This window comes from Pteronotus mesoamericanus, unplaced genomic scaffold (genome assembly GCF_021234165.1).
Source record: "Pteronotus mesoamericanus isolate MK-2021 breed Mesoamerican mustached bat unplaced genomic scaffold, CSHL_Meso_final contig_55, whole genome shotgun sequence".
NCBI lineage: Eukaryota > Metazoa > Chordata > Mammalia > Chiroptera > Mormoopidae > Pteronotus > Pteronotus mesoamericanus.
In genome coordinates, this window is record NW_026555198.1 from 593,219 (window position 1) to 612,350 (window position 19,132).

General features: G+C 36.1%; 1 protein-coding gene across 2 annotated transcripts in view; it reads right to left on the reverse strand.

The window, feature by feature from the left end:
- ARHGEF6 (Rac/Cdc42 guanine nucleotide exchange factor 6) overlaps positions 1-19,132 on the reverse strand; it is a 172,971-nt gene that overhangs the window by 60,510 nt on the left and 93,329 nt on the right. For both annotated transcript variants that reach the window (XM_054579556.1, XM_054579554.1), the window contains 3 exons: positions 17,169-17,263; positions 13,324-13,419; positions 11,811-11,933 (listed from right to left, as the gene is read on the reverse strand). In XM_054579556.1, the coding sequence (XP_054435531.1) occupies positions 11,811-11,933; positions 13,324-13,419; positions 17,169-17,263 (314 nt within the window). The remainder of the gene's footprint in view (positions 1-11,810; positions 11,934-13,323; positions 13,420-17,168; positions 17,264-19,132) is intronic.

The window sequence follows — 19,132 nt, forward strand, 5'->3', positions numbered from 1 at the left end:
ATAAAAACTAAGAGAATGCTTTGCTAGAAGACCCATCTTAAAAGAAATCCTAAACTTACAGCATAAAAGCAAGTAAGTACAGCTGTTCATACAAACCCACATAAAGAAATACAGAGTACCAGAGAATCAAGATGGTGGAGGAGTGAGTGGAAGTCACACTGAGCTCCTCCCAGGACAAACCTGGAATTACAAGTAAATTGTGGAGAAATCACCTGGAACAAACAACTGAACAAGAGCGAGAGAGGAGCCTTGTAACCACGGAGACAGAAGAATAGGCTTTAACACAATCTAACTGGTAAGGAGTGCGGTACAGAACTGAGAAGGTGGGCGGGGTGTCCACAGGCAGCAGTACCAGAAGGATATTGAAACAGCCAGTTGGATCCCCCTGAGAGGAGCGGGATCTAAACAAAAAGCGGGGATCTCCAGCACACAACAACAGATCCCCAAAAGTACACGGATAACAGCCAGCTGTGAAAAGCGGCAGGGTGGCTCTCTGCCAGAGACAGGTGGCTAGAGATGCAAAGAGCCATTTAAAGGGCTAACACAAAATTTTTCTTTGCAGCCACTTACCCTGGTCTCTGGCAAAGGCAGGGGAAGAGTGCGCTGGAGATGCCTGAGGAGAGACTGGGAAAGAAGGTTCTGGGGAGAGAACTGAGAGAGTACCCGGCAGGATCTTGGTGTTAACTCATTGCCCATGTGGCAGCAACCATCTTGCTCATGCATAGACCACTCCCCCTGAGCTGTACCAGGGTCAGAGAACTCCATAGCCCCGCCCCCTGGTGGAATTACACCCCACCCTGTGCTGTCTAAACTGCCTGCTGAGTGCGGAGTGGCAGCCACAAACAGTAGATTCCTGGCTAAAGGGCCTGCAGGGAGGTCTGGTAACACTTGAGGAGAGACTGGGAATGGAGGCTTTGGGGAGAGAACTGAGAGAGTAGCCTGTGGGATCCCAATGCAGACTCCTCCTCCATACAGCGCAGCATGAGAGGACCCAATAACCCTGCCCCCAGGAGGGACTCCACCTTGCCCTGAGCTGTCTAAGGTGCCCTGATGAGTGCAGAGTGAATAGATTAACAGTTGAAGGACAAAGCCACAGACAGCAGATTCCTGGAAGTCTCCAACAGACTGCCAAAGGTCAGACAGGGTCAACATCTGACATAATCAGAGGCAGATTGAGAAAGTAAAAACAGCGGTCTCCAACCATAGAAGTTCACACCACAAAGTCAGGAAATCAAGACAGATCAACTTAAGAAGCAGAAGCAAAAGAGAAGAGTCTCACAAAGAATGGGAAGACAAAGAAATACACCCCACACAAAGGGAAAGGAGGAATCCCCACAAAGAGAACTAAAAGAAATAGAGGCAAGTAAACTATCAGATATTGAGTTCCAAACAACAGTTCTAAGGAAGCTCAATGAGCTCAGTAAGCTAAGAGAAAATTGCCAAAAACTACAGGGAAACTACGACGAACTTACTGCAAACTATATCAGCATGAAAAAGGACATAGAAACTATCAATAAGGGACAAGAGGAAATAAAGAATACACTTTTTGAATTGAAGAACACAGTAGAAGGAATCCAAAGCAGGCTAGATGAAGCTGAGGACCAAATCAGCGAGCTGGAGGAAAAGGTAGAAAGAAGCTCCCAGAGAGGCAAGAAAATGAAAAAAGACTCAAAAGGAATGAAGAGACATTGCAGGAAATGCAGGACAACCTGAAACATAATAATATCAGTATAATAGGGATACCAGAGGGAGAAGAGGAGGAGGAAGGGATAGAGAACCTGTTTGAAAAAGTAATGATGGAAAACTTCCCCAACTGGAGGAGAGAAAAAGTCACACAAGTCCAGGAAGCACAGAGGGTCCCATTCAAGAGGAACCCAATGAGGCCCACTCCAAGACACATCATCATTAAAATGGCAAATATCAAAGACAAACAGAGAATCCTAAAGCAAGCAAGGGAGAAAGAGGTAGTAACATATAAGGGAGCCCCAATATGTCTAGCATCTGACTTCTCAGCAGAAACACTGCAAGCCAGAAGGGACTGGCAAGAAATATTCCAAGCCATGAAAAGCAAAGGCCTACATCCAAGACTGCTCTACCCAGTAAGGCTCGCAGTTAAAATGAAAGGCAAAATAAGGAGTTTCCCAGACAAAAGAAGGCTAAAAGAATATACCTCCACCAAACCAGCACTGCAAAATATGCTGAAGGGACTGCTTTAAGAAAATGAAGAAAAAGTTTCTATGAATACCCAGTTCCTTTCAGAGTTGCCAGTACTTGATATTACCAATATTTTTAATAGTCATTAATCTGAATGTGACAATGATGTTATGTTAATTGTTCCTTTACTCTTTGTTGAAACAATCTGTTTTTGTATATTTCTTGCCTATTTCTATTATTTTTTTAAGAAAAAGCTTTAAATGACTTTTTGGTATTCTCTACCCATTTATTGATTAAAGGTTTGTAGAACTATTTTCCCTAAAAAAAAAACAAAACCAAAAAAACCCCAAAAAAACAAGAAGCAAAAACCTATTAACCATGTTTATATGTGTTACAAATACTTTTCTATTCTAATCCTTGTCCTTTAACTTTTTTATATGTATATTACTACATAGTTAAATGTTTAATATAGTCATATTGTCAATATTTACACTATAGATTCTGGGTTTGAATATTTTACTTCAGGTCATGAAAAATATTAGTTCTATTTTATTGTAAAACTCTTTTGATTCTACATATTGATATTTAACTCACCTGAATACTTTTTGTATAATGTGTGAAATAGGGCTCTATATTTGTTTTATTTCAAGTAATAGTGGTCCATGCAACTTATTTGTTGAATAAGCCTTATTTTCCCCATTGATTTGAAATACCAACCTAATCATACATATATTAATCAGATATATACACTTGTCTCTAGAATGTTCATTATATCTCATTGATTTACTTGATTATTTCTGTGCAGGTGTCATGTTGGTTTAATTGCTGAGACGTTATAATGGTTTTTAATTTTTTAATATTTTATAATTAACTTTGACATTTACAAAAATAAATAAAATCAATCTACATTTAAGAAAGAAAGAAAGAGAGAGAGATAGAACTCCTAACTTTTGCGACTACATGGATGGAACTGGAGAATATTAAGCTACGTGAAATAAGCCAATTGATGAAAGACAATTACCATATGATCTCACCTATAAGTGGACTCTATTCAACAAAATAATGAACAAACTAAACCATGGGCATGGAAACATGGAGCACACTGAAAGTGACCAGAGGGGATGGGGAAAGAGGACAATGGTGGAAAGAAGGGGAAGGGACTAGACAAAGAACACGTATGTATGACGCATGGACATGGACAACAGAGTGGGAATTGACTGTGGGAGCAGAGGATGGGGTTGGGATGGGTGGAGGGGGGTAAAGGGGGAAAAATTGAGACAACTTTAATAGGATCAACATGATTTATAAATAAAAAATAATAAAAAATATAAAATAATAATAAAAAGAAAAAGGATGAAAATCACACAATTATCTCAACAGATGCAGAAAAGGCATTTGACAAAATTCAACAGTCTTTTATGATTTAAAAACATGCAACTAATTAGGAATAGAAGGAAATTACATTAATACTAAACGGCAATATATGAAAAGCACAGTTAACATAATACTCAATAGTGAAAAACTGAAAGCTTTCCCTCTAAGATTCAGAGCAAGGCATGGATGTCCACTTTTGCTACTTCAATTTATCATAATGCTGGAAATCCTAGCCAGAGCAATTAGGCACAAAAATAATTAAAAGTCATCCAGCCCTGGCCGGCATGTTTCAGTTGGTTGGGTGTCATCCTACAAAGCAAAAAGTCACAGTTCAATTCCCAGTCAGGGTACATGCCTGGGTTGTAGGTCTTGTCCTCTGTTGGGGCATATAGGAGAGACAACCAATCAAGGCTTCTCTCTCACATTGATGCTGTGTCCCTCTCTCCCTACTCTCTCTCTAAAATATATATTTTTTTAATTTTTTCAAATATATTTGTTTCTGCCAACCCCCCCACCACTTTCTTTTTTTTAAAATTTTACTTTAATTTCTTTTTCCAAATACATTTGTCTCTGTCTACCCCCCACTACTTTCCTTTGTCCCCTCCTTCCTTCCCTCCCTCAGCTCTTCCCCTTTGGTTTTGTCCATGAGTCCTTGCTATATGTTCCTTGACTTTCCCCTTCCCTTCCTTTTCCCCTGCCCCCCCTCCTTCCCTCTTGTCTCTTTTGATTTCTTTTCCTTTCAGTGTTGCTGGTCTTATTTTCCTTGCATCTTTGTATTGTTGGTTAGAGTCCACTTATAGGTGAGATCATATGGTATTTGTCTTTCTCTCCTTGGCTTATTTCACGTAGCATAATGCTCTCCAGTTCCATCCATACTGTCGCGAAGTTTAGTAGTTCTTTTTTTTCTTTCTGCTGCGTAGTATTCCATTCTGTATATGTACCATGACTTTTTGATCCAATCATCTACTGATGGGCATTTAGGTTGCTTCCAACACTTGGCTATTGTCAATTCTGCTGCTATGAACACTGAGGTGCATAGGTTCTTTTGTATTGGTGTTTTGGGATTCTTAGGGTATAGTCCGAGCAGGGGAATCACTGGATCAAAAAGCAGTTCCATTTTCAGATTTTTGAGGATATTCCACACTGCTTTACACAGTGGCTGCACCGGTCTGCATTCCCACCAACAGGGGACTAGGGTTCCCTTTTCTCCACAGCCTCGCCAGCACCTGTTCTTTGTTGATCTGTTTCGGATGGCCATTCTGACCGGTGTGAGGTGGTGCCTCATGGTGGTTTTGATCTGCATTTCTCTGATGGGTAGTGATGCTGAGCATCCTTTCAAATGCCTCTGGGCCCTCTGTATCTCCTCCTCGGAAAAGTGTATGCCCAGGTCCTTTGCCCATTTTTTGATTGGATCGTTTGTCTTCTTGGAGTGGAGTCGAGTGGGTTTTTTATATCTTGGAGATCAAACCTCTATCTGATGTATCATTAGTGAATATATTTTCCCATAGAGTTGGCTCCCTTTTCATTTTGCTGATGTTTTCTTTAGCCGTGCAGAAGCTTCTTATTTGGATGAGGTCCCACTTGTTTATTCTTTCCTTTATGTCCCTTGCTTTAGGAGACATATCTGTGAAAAAAGTGCTGCATTGGATATCTGAGAGTTTCCTGCCAATGTTCTCCTCTAGGACTTTGATGGTGTTGCAACTTATATTTAAGTCTTTTCTCCATCTTGAGTTTATTTTTGTGTATGGTGTCAGCTGATGATCCAATTTCAGTTTTTTGCATGTAGCTTTCCAGCTCTCCCAACACCATTTGTTGAAGAGGCTATTATTGCTCCATTTTATGCTTCTGCCCCCTTTGTCAAATATTAGATGCCCATAGAGACCTGGGCTTATTTCTGGGCTTTCTATTCTGTTCCACTGATCTATGGGTCTGTTCTTGTGCCAGTACCAGATTGTTTTGAGTATAGTGGCTTTGTAATATAGTTGGATGACTGGTATTGTGATCCCTCCTACTTTGTGTTTCTTTCTCAAAATTGCTGCAGCTATTCGGGGTCATTTATGTTTCCATACAAATTTTTGAAATGTCTGTTTATTTCTGTGAAATATCTCACTGGTATCTTAATAGGGATTGCATTGAATCTATAAATCGCTTTGGGTTGTATGGACATTTTGAGGATATTAATTCTTCCAATCCATGAACACGGTATATGCTTCCATTTATTTGTGTCTTCCTTCATTTCTTTCTTCAATGTTGTATAGTTTTCTGCATACAGGTCTCTTACCTCTTCAGTTAAATTTATTCCTAGGTACTTTATTTTTCTTCTTGCTATATCGATTGGTATTTTTTTTCTGATTTCTTCTTCTTCTATTTCATTGCTGGTGTACAAAAATGCCTTTGATTTCTGAATGTTGACTTTGTATCCTGCTGTTTTGCCAAATTCACTTATTAGGTTGAGAAGGTTTTGGGTAGAGTCTATAGGGTTCTCTATGTACACTCTCATGTTATCTGCAAACAATGATAGCTTTACTTCCTCCTTTCCCATTTGGATGCCTTTTATCTCTCTCTTGTCTGTCCGCTGTGGCTAGGACTTCCAGTACGATGTTGAAAAGAAGGTGAGAGCGGACATCCTTGTCGTGTTCCCGATCTTAGTGGGAAAGCTTTCAGTTTTTGCCCGTTGAGTATGATGTTGGCTGTAGGTTTTCCATATATGGCCTTTATTACGTTGAGGAATGCCCCATTTATTCCCATTTTGCTGAGTGTTTTGATCATAAATGGGTGCTGTACCTTATCGAATGCTTTTTCTGCATCTATCGAGACAATCATGTGGTTTTTGTCTTTTATTTATGTGATGTATCACATTTACTGATTTGCGTATATTGAGCCATCCCTGCATGCCTGGGATGAATCCCACTTGATCATCGTGCATAATCTTTTCAATGTATTTCTGGATGAGGTTTGCCAATATTTTGTTGAGGATTTTAGCGTCTATGTTCATCAGCGAAATTGGCCTGTAGTTTTCTTTCTTTGTAGGGTCTTTATCTGGTTTTGGGATCAGGGTGATGCTGGCCTCATAGAAAGAGTCTGGGAGTCTTCCCTCCTCTGGGATTTTTTGGAATAGTCTGAGAAGGACAGGGGTTAGCTCTTCCTTAAATGTTTTGTAAGTTCTCCTGTGAAACCATCCGGCCCTGGGCTTTTGTGTGCCAGGAGTTTCTTGATTACTGCTTCAATTTCCCCAACTGTTATTGGTCTGTTCGAGCTTTCTGTTTCTTCCTCCTTCAGTGTTGGAAGATTATACTTTTCTAAAAATGTGTCCATTTCATGAAGATTTTGAAATTTCTTGGCATACAATTGTTCATAGTAGTTTCGGACAATCCTTTGTATAAAAAATATTTTTTAAAAATTCATCCAAATAGAAAAGGAAGTGAAATGATCTCTGTTCACAGATAACATGATTTTATATGTAGAAAACACTGAGTAATCCATAAAAATGTAGAATAAATGGATTTAGTGAATTGCAGGATATGAATTAACATACAAAAGTCAGTTGCAAAAAAAGGTCAGTTGCATTTCTATGCATTAACAACAAAGTATCCAAAAAGAAAATTAAGGGCAAAAAAGTCTCATTTACAAGAGCATCGAAAAGAATGAAATACTTAGGAGTAAACTTAACCAAGGAGATCAAAGAGTTGTACCCTAAAAATTACAAAACATTATAAAAGAAATGAAAGAAAAAAATACAAACAAGTGGAAAGACAGCCCATATTCATGGATCAGAAAATTTTATATTGCTAAAATGTCTATACCTCCTAAAGGGATTTGTAGATGTACTCCAATCCCTATAAAATTTCCAATGGCTCTTTTTTACAGAAATAGAAAATATCCTCAAATTTCTATGAAATCATAAAGACCCGATATCATCAGAACAATGGTAAGAAAAAAAAAGTAGGATGACTCACATTTTGTTATTTTGAAACATATTACATAGCTAGAATAATTAAAACAGTGTGGTTTTGGCATAAAGACAGATAGTAGATCAGTGTAACAGAACAGAAAGCCCAGAAATAAACCCATTTATATGCTCAATTGATCTTTGACAAGAGTGCCCAAAATATACAATGGAAAAAGGATAGTGTTTTCAACAAATGGTGCTGGGAAAACTGGACATTCATGTGCCAAAAAAAAAATGAAATTGGGCTCTTATCTTACACAAATAAAAATCAAATCAAAATATGTTCAAGACTTAAACCCAAGACTTAAAACTCCTATAAGAAAACATAGAAGAATAACGTCACAGCACTGGTCTTGACAATGATTTCTTGGACATGACAGCAAAAGCTCAGGCAACAAAGGGAAAAATAAACAAGTATAACTCCGTCAATCTGAAGGACTTCCTCACAGCAAAGAAAATAATCAAGAGTGAAAAAGGAAATCTTTGGAATAGGAAAAAACACTTGCAAATTTTATATTTGTTAAGGGGTTAATTTCCAAAATATAAGGAACTCCTACAACTCAATAGTAAAAATATTAATGACCCAATTTAAAAATGGGCAAAAGACCTAAATAGACATTTCTCCTGAGAGGACATATAAATGGTCAACAACGGGTATATGAAAAGATGTTCAACATCACTAATCATCAGGGAAATGCAAATCAAAACCACAGTAAAACATCACCTCACATCTAGTTAGGATGACCATTATTTTCTTTTTAAAAAACATCAAATACAGGTAAAGATGTGGAAAAATTGGAACCTTAGTGCACTGTTGGTGGGAATGTAAAGTGGTGCAGCCACTATGTATAGAAAACATTATAGAGGTTCATCAAAACATTAAAAATAGAATTATCATATGATCCAGCAATCTCACTTCTGGGTATTTACATGAAAAAATTAAAATCAGGATCTTGAAAAGGTATTTGCATCCCGGTATTTGTTGCAACATTATTCACAATAGGCAAGTCCTAGAAACAACCTAAGTGTCCACTGATGGGTGAATAGATAAAGAAAATGTGGTATATGCATACAATGTAATATTATTCAGCCTTTAAAGAGAAGGAAATCCTGTCATATGTGACAACATGGATGAACTTTGAGGATATTATGCTAAGTGAAATAATCCAGCCACAGAAGAATAAATACTACATGATTCCATTTATATGAGGTATCCAGTGTAATCAAACTCATAGATGCAGGAAGTAAATGGTCATTGGCAGGAGCTGAACGGGGGTACTGTTCAATAAATATGATGTTTCAATTATGAAAGATGAAAGTTCTAGACATCTGCTGTACAAAAATGTGCTTAGTTTAAAAATACTGTTCTGTACACTTAATTTGTTAAAAGGATAAACTCATGTCATATTTTTTTTACCACAGTAAAATTAAAAGGGAAAAAAGAAGTAGAGGAGAGAAAAAACTTCCTTAGACAAATAAAAACTTAGGGAAATCATTTCCAATAGGCCACCTATGCAAAAATTGTTGAGTCTTTCAGAGAGAAGGAAACATAGATCTACATAAAAAAGGAAGAGTGTCAGAGAATAATAAATTCAGGTAAAATACAATCTTTTTTCCCTTATTCTTAGTGGGTCTAATAGATAATTGTTCAAAATAACAATAGCAACAATATATTGGGTGATTTTGCCTTATGGATAAATGAAGTAAACGAGAACAACGTTTAAGGGATGAGGGAGAAGAATTGCAACGACTCTGTTATAAGGTATGTGGACTACCTATAAAATGGTACAGTGTTATGTGAAAGTGCTATAGAGTAGTTGTAAATGGATGTCATAAACTCTAGGGAAACCACTAATTTATTTTTCAGAAGAAGAAAAATATACTATGAGAGAAAACAAAATCATATAAACTGTTTAACTAAAACCAGAGAAGGCAGCAAAAGGGGGTGTGGTAAAGAAACAAACAAGTGCAATGGATAGAAAACAGTTAGAAACATGGTAAATATTAATCCAAGTATATAAATAATCACTTTAAATATAAATGGTCTAAATATGCCAATTAAAAGAGACTGTCAAGAGTATATTCAACAAAACAAGACTCAGGTGTATGTTTTCTATAAGACAGATAGATTAAAGGGGATGAAAAAAGATATATTAACAATAATCAAAAGATAGCTTGACTAGCTATATTAAAATTTTTTAAAATATTTTATTATTTATTTTTAGAGGGAGGAGAAGGGAGGGAGAGAAACGATGATCAGTTGCCTCTCATAGGCGCCCCAACTGGGGACCAAACCCACAGCCCAGGCATGTGCCCTGACCAGGAATCGAACTGGTGGCCTTTCATTTTGTGGGATGAAGCCCAACCACCTGAGCCACACTGGTCAGAGGTATATTAAAAATTTTTTAAACAATATACTGATAAGTGCTACAACATAGAAAAACGTTAAAAATGCTGTGCTAGGTGAAAGAAGCCACATGTTGTGTGATTCCACTTAAATGAAATGTCCAGAACAGCTAATCCAGAGTGAAAAGTATTTTACTGGGTGCCTTAGGCTAGCAATGGGGACTGACTGCTAATATATATGGGTTTGTTTGGAGAATAATACAAATGTTCTAAAATTGATTGTGGTTGCACAAGTCTGAATATACTGAAAATAATTCAACAATATACTTTAAACAGGTCAAAGACAGGTATATGAAATTTAACTCAATTAAGCTATTATATAAAAAGGAAACGGTAATGTTTTATATCTTAAGCAGGGTGGCATGTACATGGGTGTTCATTTTGTTATAATTCTTTAAATTTGCATTTGTTATTCTCTTTGTAGATAAAAATATCAATAAAAATATTTTTTAGAAGTCTTACAGACCTTGATTCTAATTCTGGCTTAACCACTTAATAGCTATGAGTTCTTGGGCAGATTACTTGAACTTTTAATGTCTTATCTGTAAAGTATGGGTGTTAATAATAGTAACTCCATCATAGGCTTTTTTTAAATCCTGTGCCTGGCACATTGTCAGCGTTATTGTTAGCTATCATGAGCTTTAAACAGTTGAGCCGCTTGCCTAAATAACCCAGAGTCATGGCTTCTCTTTTTTTAACTCAACTTTCATATTTACTATTCCATAAGAATTCACAACTTTGATCAAGAGAATAAAATAGGACTCAGTTGGACCTACTGTGTTCTACATTTAAAATGTTCCCTCATAATAGCTCTATAAAGTCAATAAAGCTCATAACAAATCAGTAAAAAAAAAAAAAAAAAAGAGAGAGCAAAATTTCTGCCACTTCTGAGGGTTGGTATCAACTAGTGTTCTAGGCTGGCTCTGGGAGTTCAAGTCTGGGCCAGATTAAGAGAAGAATATACTTTTCTTTCTTGAACAGCCTCCAGAATTTGTGTTCATTACGAATCTAGTCTACACGTTAAGTCCTAAGAGCTGGTGTGTGTTGTTCTTGCTATTATCCCACCTGAATTTCTAGCACATGATTTCAAAGTTAAAACTGCATCTTTAAGCCTATCATACAGTGTTCTGGCCTAGATAAATGTCCCAGCAAATGTGTCAGGGATAGGTAATCAGAGGGTAAAAGAAGGTAGAAGATTTATCCTAGCCTCTTCAAGGACTCCTAAAGGAGACTATTCTGTTGTTCTCCATTAATCAAAAACAATTTATATTCAATGTATAATTATTATGGGTCCTTTGCTTAAAGTACCTGCCACACAGTTCACCATGTTAATTTCTTTCCACCTTTCTATGTTAATACCTGTCTTGTAGCCATACCAGTCTGAGACTTCCTCTACCAGGAAAAAAAAATTGAAAAAGGGATGAACCTAGACAGTTGAGCTATTTGTCAGCAACTCAAATAAAACATTCATTGGGACGGGGGAAGGCTAAACCATTGGATCTAAATGGAATTTTACTTCAGAAATGCCTTCCCTAATCTTTCCCTCACCCCACACTAAGATGATACTATGTTCCAAAGTCTCAAAGCATCCTTTTTAATTACACTTTTGTATACAACATGTTTACACTATTTAATTTCAGGCCTGTGTTTTCCTCAAGATTCTATGCTTCATGAAGGCAGGGAATTTGCCTTCCTTGTTCACTACTGTACTCCCATCAGCTAATACAGAACCTTGCACATATTAGATGCTCAGTAAATTATTTGTTGCCTTAATAATCAGTCAATCCATGTAACAATGAATCAATTCCTGGCATAGTGAATGGGAATAATTAAGAGTTTGACTAGAGACCTTGGATTTTCAAATGAGGTGGTCCTAGGAAAGCATCTAATTGTAAAACAATTATTTGGGGAAATCTTAATGATTTACCTGTGTTGGGTGAGTACATTTACAGCTGATGGATGATTTGCACAGTAAGCCAGATACATGGATTTAAAATGAGGCATGAGGTTCAATAGACAACCTCCTACTTTGTGTTGATTTTCTGGAAATCTGTAGGTAAAACAGGTGAGACATAGAATGTAAAATAGGAAACAGGAGAAGATAATTCTGATTAAACCCAGGAACATGCTAACCTTTCAAATTCTTCTGCCAAAGTTAAAAAAGAAACTATATTCCAACCCTTTTATACATAAAATGCAAGTTTTTGAATACTGCTTTAACTTTATCCATTAAATATAGGCCAATACATATGGTTAGATATTACTTATTTGGAATCAGTAGGTACGATTTTCTTCTAAAATGCTTATTCAAATTTTAATATAAAGTTTTTAGCTGAGCACCCTAAAAATACTCTTGGCTAATTTAGGTGAAGTTCAAGTACAGACAAAACTAATGAAATAAAAAAAGAAGCTCTATATAGTCTTGGTGGCCTGGTGATTACTATGCAGGATGTCCTCATGATTTTTAAAATTATTTTTTTCAATTATAAACCACATGTTTTTATTTATAGAAAACACAGAAAAACACACAAAAAAAATTACTCAGAACTCCGCCATTCAGAGATATCTATTATAACAATTTTGTCATATTCATTGGACTTTCTTCTACGTGTTTCTCCATAAAATGGAAAATAAGGGTCACAAATCTAGTTTTTAATCTGCTCTTCTCACTTAGTGACCATCTTTCCATGTGAATAATCTGGATGATTATTAGCTTTCAGAATGGCTCTTAAGGTCTCTTTAGTGTGGGTTCTTAGCATCTTCTTCCCTGGACAACCATGTGTCCCATAAAACTGAAGAAACAGGGCAATCACCCCTATTTCCCTACAGATGATTAGAGTCACCAACTTATCCAAAATACATTGCTTGGAAAATTAATCCTGGTACAGAAATATACTGCCTGATGATAATTACATAATTACAGTTCATTCTGTCATATGAAGTTGAACAACTCAATAATCTAGTTAGCCATCAAATACATGTTTTAGTTCACATAAAAATGTACTTTTCTTTTCCCTACTTTTGATATCTTTCAACTATTAATATAATAGACATGGTACCAGGAGTAATTAAAGAATAAAAACAAGCTTGTGAAACTGAATGAATAATCTGAATAACTTTTCTAAGTAATTCACAATGTACAATATAAAATATATAATCGATGTCAAAGGCATCATCCATGGTCAGTTGAGATGTTATTTTTCTCTTATACTGACCAGAAGCAGTAAACTGATAGGATTTTTAAATATAGTAAAAAATACAACTAGTGGTTTGACACTATATCACCACCTGGTGCATTCTCTTTGCTCTGGGACAATTTATCTAAGTTGTATCAAATGCATACATATAAAGTGTCCTTATTTAATACAACAGTTAAAAAGGAAAAAAAACACAAAAGTGATGTGTTGCTGGCTATCCTTATGGCAATATGTGACACTTACTTTGAACATTCTTCCAAGGCTTGGCAGAGGGTCTGTTGAAATGTGCATATTTCCTCAAAGTTTCCCAATAAAGATGTAAAGTCCACAGTACTCAGACTGAAAAAAATATATATATTGAGTGTCAGTGAATAAAACTTGAGGATGACTCTAGTTATATCTCTATAGTCCAGTGAGATGATAATTTGATAAGAAGCAGAAAGTGGGACAAGGGAAGCAATCTGTAGATATTAACTTTTACTTTTTAATTGATTCCAACTCTGATTTTAAGCAACTTTATAAAGCTTCTTTCCTTGATTTCCCTTTTCTTTAATAAGAATAACAATCCTAAAGAAAACAAGTATTTGTAAGGTATTTTATAGGTATTTCTTAGGTATTTTACAAACCAATGAGTAAATGAATAACGAATGTGTAATATCTAAGCATCTATAAAGAACCAATTGGTGGTTGCCTGAGATGGGGAGTTGGGGTGGACAAAATGGGGGAAGGGAGTCAAAAAGTATAAACTTCAGTTATAAAATAAGTAATGGAGATGTAGTGCACAGCATGGTGACTACAGTCAATAATACTGCAGTGTATATTTGAAAGTTGCTAACAGAGTGGATCTTAGAAGTTCTTATCAAAAAAAAATTTCTGTAACTATGTAGAGTGATAGCTGTTAGCTATACTTACTGTGGTAATCATTTCACAATATATACATATATCAATCAAATCATAATGCCATACACCTGAAATTAATACTGTTATATATCAATTATACCTCAATTTTAAAAATATTAACATCTAAACAAGGAAAATATATCATAGCTGGGGATAAGTGTAAAAACTTTGGGGGGGTAATGGTGGGAGGAGGTGGACAAAGTCGGGGAGAAATGGGGACATTTGCAATACAGTAAACAATAAATTAAAGTAAAAAATAATAAAATGTGGGTGCCTTGTTAAAAAGATTAAATAAAAATAAAGGTGACTACTCTAAATTGAGATATGCTATAAGTAAAATCTGTACATAACAGATTTTGAAGACCAAGTATAACAAAAGAATATAAAATATCTCATTAATAATGTATATATTGATTGCATATTAAAATTTATCATTTGGATATATCATGTTAAACAAAATATATTATTAAAACTAAAAAAATGTTGAGTACTCTCTTCCAGTGGAGCTGGGAAAGTAAATGAAAAGTATTGTATATGCTCATATTATGCACAGTGGAAAATAGGAAAATCCAGTTTCTCCTAAATTAAAATGCTCATAAATGAACTAAAAACAGTCTTTGTAAGAGGAAGTATGAGGAAAGAAAATAGTACTGATTTGTTTGTTTGCTTATTTATTTGTTTGTAGAGAGAATTGGAGTCAAACAAAGGCAAACTGAGCAATTTTATCCAGGGTCTCTATATTGAGAATTTTCTCATTCATTCTTCCTCTATCAAAACAGAAGCGGACTTATAGATACAGAGAATAGACTGATGGTTGCCAGAGGGGAGGGGGGTTTGAGGACTGGGTGAAATGGTGAAGTGTTTGAGAAGTATAGATCGGTAGTTACAGAACAGCCATGGGGATGTAAAGTACAGCATGGGGAATATAGTTAATAATATTGTAATAACTACATATGGTGCCAGGTGGGTTCTGGAAATATCAGGGAGATCACTTTGTAAAGTATATGATTGTCTGACCACTATGCTATACACCTGAAACTAATACAAAATAATATTGAATGTAAACTGTAATTGAAAAAATAAAAAAATAGTAGGTGATAGTAACCAGAGCCAACAACAGTCATAGAGTCCTTAGCACTTATGCAAGAATTTTGTAAGTAATAACTTATTGGAACTTAACAATAACTGTATGATGTAGGTATTATCATCATTTTCATTTTACACGTAAGGAAACTCAGACACAGAGAGGTTAAGCAAATCAGCCAAAGTCACAAAGCCAGTGAACGGTGAAGCCAGAATTTGAATAAAAATATTTTAGCTCCAGAGTCCACGCTCTTAACTACTTTTTGGGAGAAAACTTTGCTGAAGATTTACTTAAAAGACCAGTGTCTGCCACATGTCCTTTCTTCTTAATATAATAATACTACGGGAATATTTCCAAGAGAGAAATTTTGCTGACAAAGAAAAGGAAGACCCCAACAAACATTACCAGGAACCCCTAGAGTATAAAAAGCTCCCAGTTCCTCTAGTGTTTTCCTGTACCACAGGCTGAAAAACCCCTATTATGGGTGTCAAAAGTGAAACCTTCAGCCAGCCTCCCTGCTTGTTACTCTCTCACAGCCCCAAGAAACTGAGTAGGGGCTTATTTGGTTCATCCTTCAAAATCAGATGATAAACAATCTGGTTTGGCTCAAATCACTCTGGGGTCTGCAAGACAAAATCAATGGAAATTTACTATAACCAAATTTTGAATTTAGTTGGGAACAACGCTGTTCTAATTCAGGTCTCTCACCTCCTCTGCCCTGGCTCTTTTCCTTTCCTCTCTTCTTATTGTTTCTTAATTACTAATCAGTCACTCTTCGTTTGAAATCTTACCATCTCCCCTCCCAAGGTTATCAAATCAGTTTCCCTCTCCACTTCTGCCTATCACCTCCAGAAAATAAAAAGACCCATTTCACTCAAAAGCAGGAAACACAGAGGGTCCTGTCTGGCAGCAGACTGGCTTTGCGATGGGTACAGCAGAAAGCCTTTCTGGACTTCAGTTTTCTTTTTTATTCAATGGGGATAGTCATTTCTTTCAGGCCACCAAGTCTAATGATTCACTGAGGTTCCCTCACTTCTAAGAACTATGATTCACAGAACACTTCATATTTTACATAATAATGACAAAAGACACTTCATTGTCAATTATGTTTAAACTCTTAAAAAACAGAGGAATACAAAATCTTTTCATACTGAAGTATTTACATAGTGCCAAGAAAATAACCAAGTGGGAAATTTAGCAAGATATGCTTAAGCAAACATAATTTGGAAAAAAGGAGAAAAATAGTGAAACATATTAAACTTACTTAAGCCTGAAGTCAATAGTTTAGGTAACTTTCCTGCAAAAATAAATTCTTACTAAGTAAAAGAAGAGGCTTTTGTCCTCCATTATATGGATAACTGCTAAATTTTCTATCTGATGTATAGATCATAATCTCTAGTAAATAGTAATCAATTAACATAAAAACACAAACAAATGCAATTAGCCACTATTTGTTAAATATGCCATGCCTTACATACCCCCTAAAAAATGAATAACCAATATTTTTCATTTGTGAAAATTGTTTTCAATTCAGGCATCACACAACGACTTTAGAGATCTAAACCAGAATACGGTTTGAACATTTTATTAAATATTTTATTTAAAGAAAAATTTTAACATCTCTTTGTCATTCACTTTTGCCTGGGAAAAAATACTGGCCTGAATTGCTCTTATGAACATTTACAAAATGCCACATTTTTCCACTCTCAGAACATGGGAAAGAGTTTCTGCCCTGACAAGCAAAGTTCAGAGTGAGCACAAGAATTTTCAATTTATGTGCTTTGTTCATAAAAACACACTCAGGTCCTTTTCTTGTAAGGTAAAAACAGACGTAGCACTTTTAAAACATACACGATAAAAATGATGACAGAGAGAAATGCAGATCTTTCTATCCCTTTCACAGCCAGAACAGAAAGAAAGCCAGCCTCTCCAAAAGCAACATCTTGCATAATTTCTGTTGACTCAACCATGTTCTTAGCAACCAGAGATCTGTGGAAATTCTTCTAAAGGGCAAAATCAATTATTCAGTGACATGAGAGTAATGACTCCATATGTTGATATTATCTTGTTTTATTTAGTGAGGGGTTTAAAATATAAACCTTACTTGTTATTAGACTGCAGGGGTCTTAAGTAAGTAACAAGAAGAGACTGAAGTTCTTTAGCGTAATCTTTTTCAGTGTCCAGGATGTTCTGTAATACCTGTGAAGAAACAAAGGTCAAAGTATTGTAATTGTCAGGACAGTCAAAGGCAAAAAATGTCTTTAGACCTTTTAATCAAGTTAACTAGGGGAAAAAAAAGTCCCATTGACTCAGGCTACGAGTGTAAGTAAGAAAAACAAAGTCTGAATGCACTTTGTTTCATTCCAGCAGACTACTTTTATAATTGCATCACAACTAGTTATATTGCATAACTCAGACAAACACAAATTTTCAGTTACCCATAACTGGAGGTGCCTTGTGATTTACACAGTACTGTTCAGAATGATTTTGTGTGCTTTAAATCATCTTATCGTCAAGAAAGGTCTCAGCTAACAAAGGATCATTATTCGCATTTTGTGGATGGAAAAATTGAGACCAGCTACCTTAAAACACAGAGCAAGTCTTTGAATAATGTCATTTTGTTATCATGTTAATGAGATGCTGTAGGAATGAAGCTCTTGTTTATATCAATTAGTCTATGGTAAAATTAGTTTTGTTATACATTGTTTCACTTAAAGTCACTGAACCTCTCATTAAGAACTTACTATAGAGATTCAATGCCAGGATAATTTAACAATAACTGATGTCAGATATCACAAAAGATTTTTTAAGTTATGTTTTTGATAACACCTTTAGGGAACAAAATCTGAGGACATTGAATTTTTAAAAATGGGTTAAAACTGGCCTTTTAATAAGGTAAAAGGTGCTAGTATGAACAATTCAATTAGAAAAGGAAGTTAAAATGTGAGGAATTTAACAAGGGAAATAATGCTTGCCAGTGTATTATTTGTGACAAAACAATTAAATCCCATGGGCAAAACAAAGAATATACATACCCACAATTACACCCTCCATTAGTCCTAAGATCACGCCCCATTTCCCAGCCTTCCTGGAGGCAACTACAACCTTCATTTTGAGCTCCTAGAGATAACCAAGCTAACATTTTTCTTTCATATCACCTAATTTTTTCAACAAAAAATTTATTGAATATATACTCAATGCCAAATGCCATGTTGCCCACAGGGAGTTTCTACTCTATTTTAGAGGGAGGGTATTAAACAAGACAGTGAGGGATTATAGGACAATGTGAAGTATTCTTAGCTAGGAGAAGCCCCTGAGCCTACCAATATGCCAGACACATACTCAAAAGACAATGCATAACGGCCTGCTTTTAAAAGATAGAATGGACAAAGCAAGCGGAGCCCAGCTAGCTGTGGGCTTTTTGGGAAACAACTCATCTGAAGTGTGGTCATCCAGGCTCTGCTACTGACTGACAGGTTGATTCAGCTTTAAGGCTTTGCTCACTTCATCTAAAATTGTGACATTTCACCTACCTCAGGTGACCATTGTTAAGAGGTAGCAAGACACTATACAGGTAGGTGCTGGGTGAGTAGGAAACAGTCTCACCAATTTAAGAGGTTAAGAAAGGTTTCTGAACAGCCCAGTATTGACATTTCAAGCCATATAACTCTGGTGTGAGGGGATGCCCTGTGCACTCTACAGTGTTTAGCAGCATCCCTGGTGTCTATTTCACGCTACCCCCTACCCCAGTTGTGACAACCAAAAATGTGTATAGACATTGCCAATGTCACCTGAAGGTCTAATCACCCCTAGTTGAGAACCACTGGTTTAGAAGAACACAGGCCACAGGATGGCTTCAAAAGCTGCAGCTTAAATGGTAGTCCTTCTTCCCTAGCCACTAATGTCTGCTTTCAGTTCCTCTATTCCTCAGATATTACTCTGTAAAGTTATAAGTATAAATCCAGGGGCCTGAAGGGGCTAATGCTCTCTGGAATTAATCTAGTGATGAAATAGAAATGTTACCCCCCACAGAAAGTCTAAGCACAACAAAGGAAATTAGAAACTATC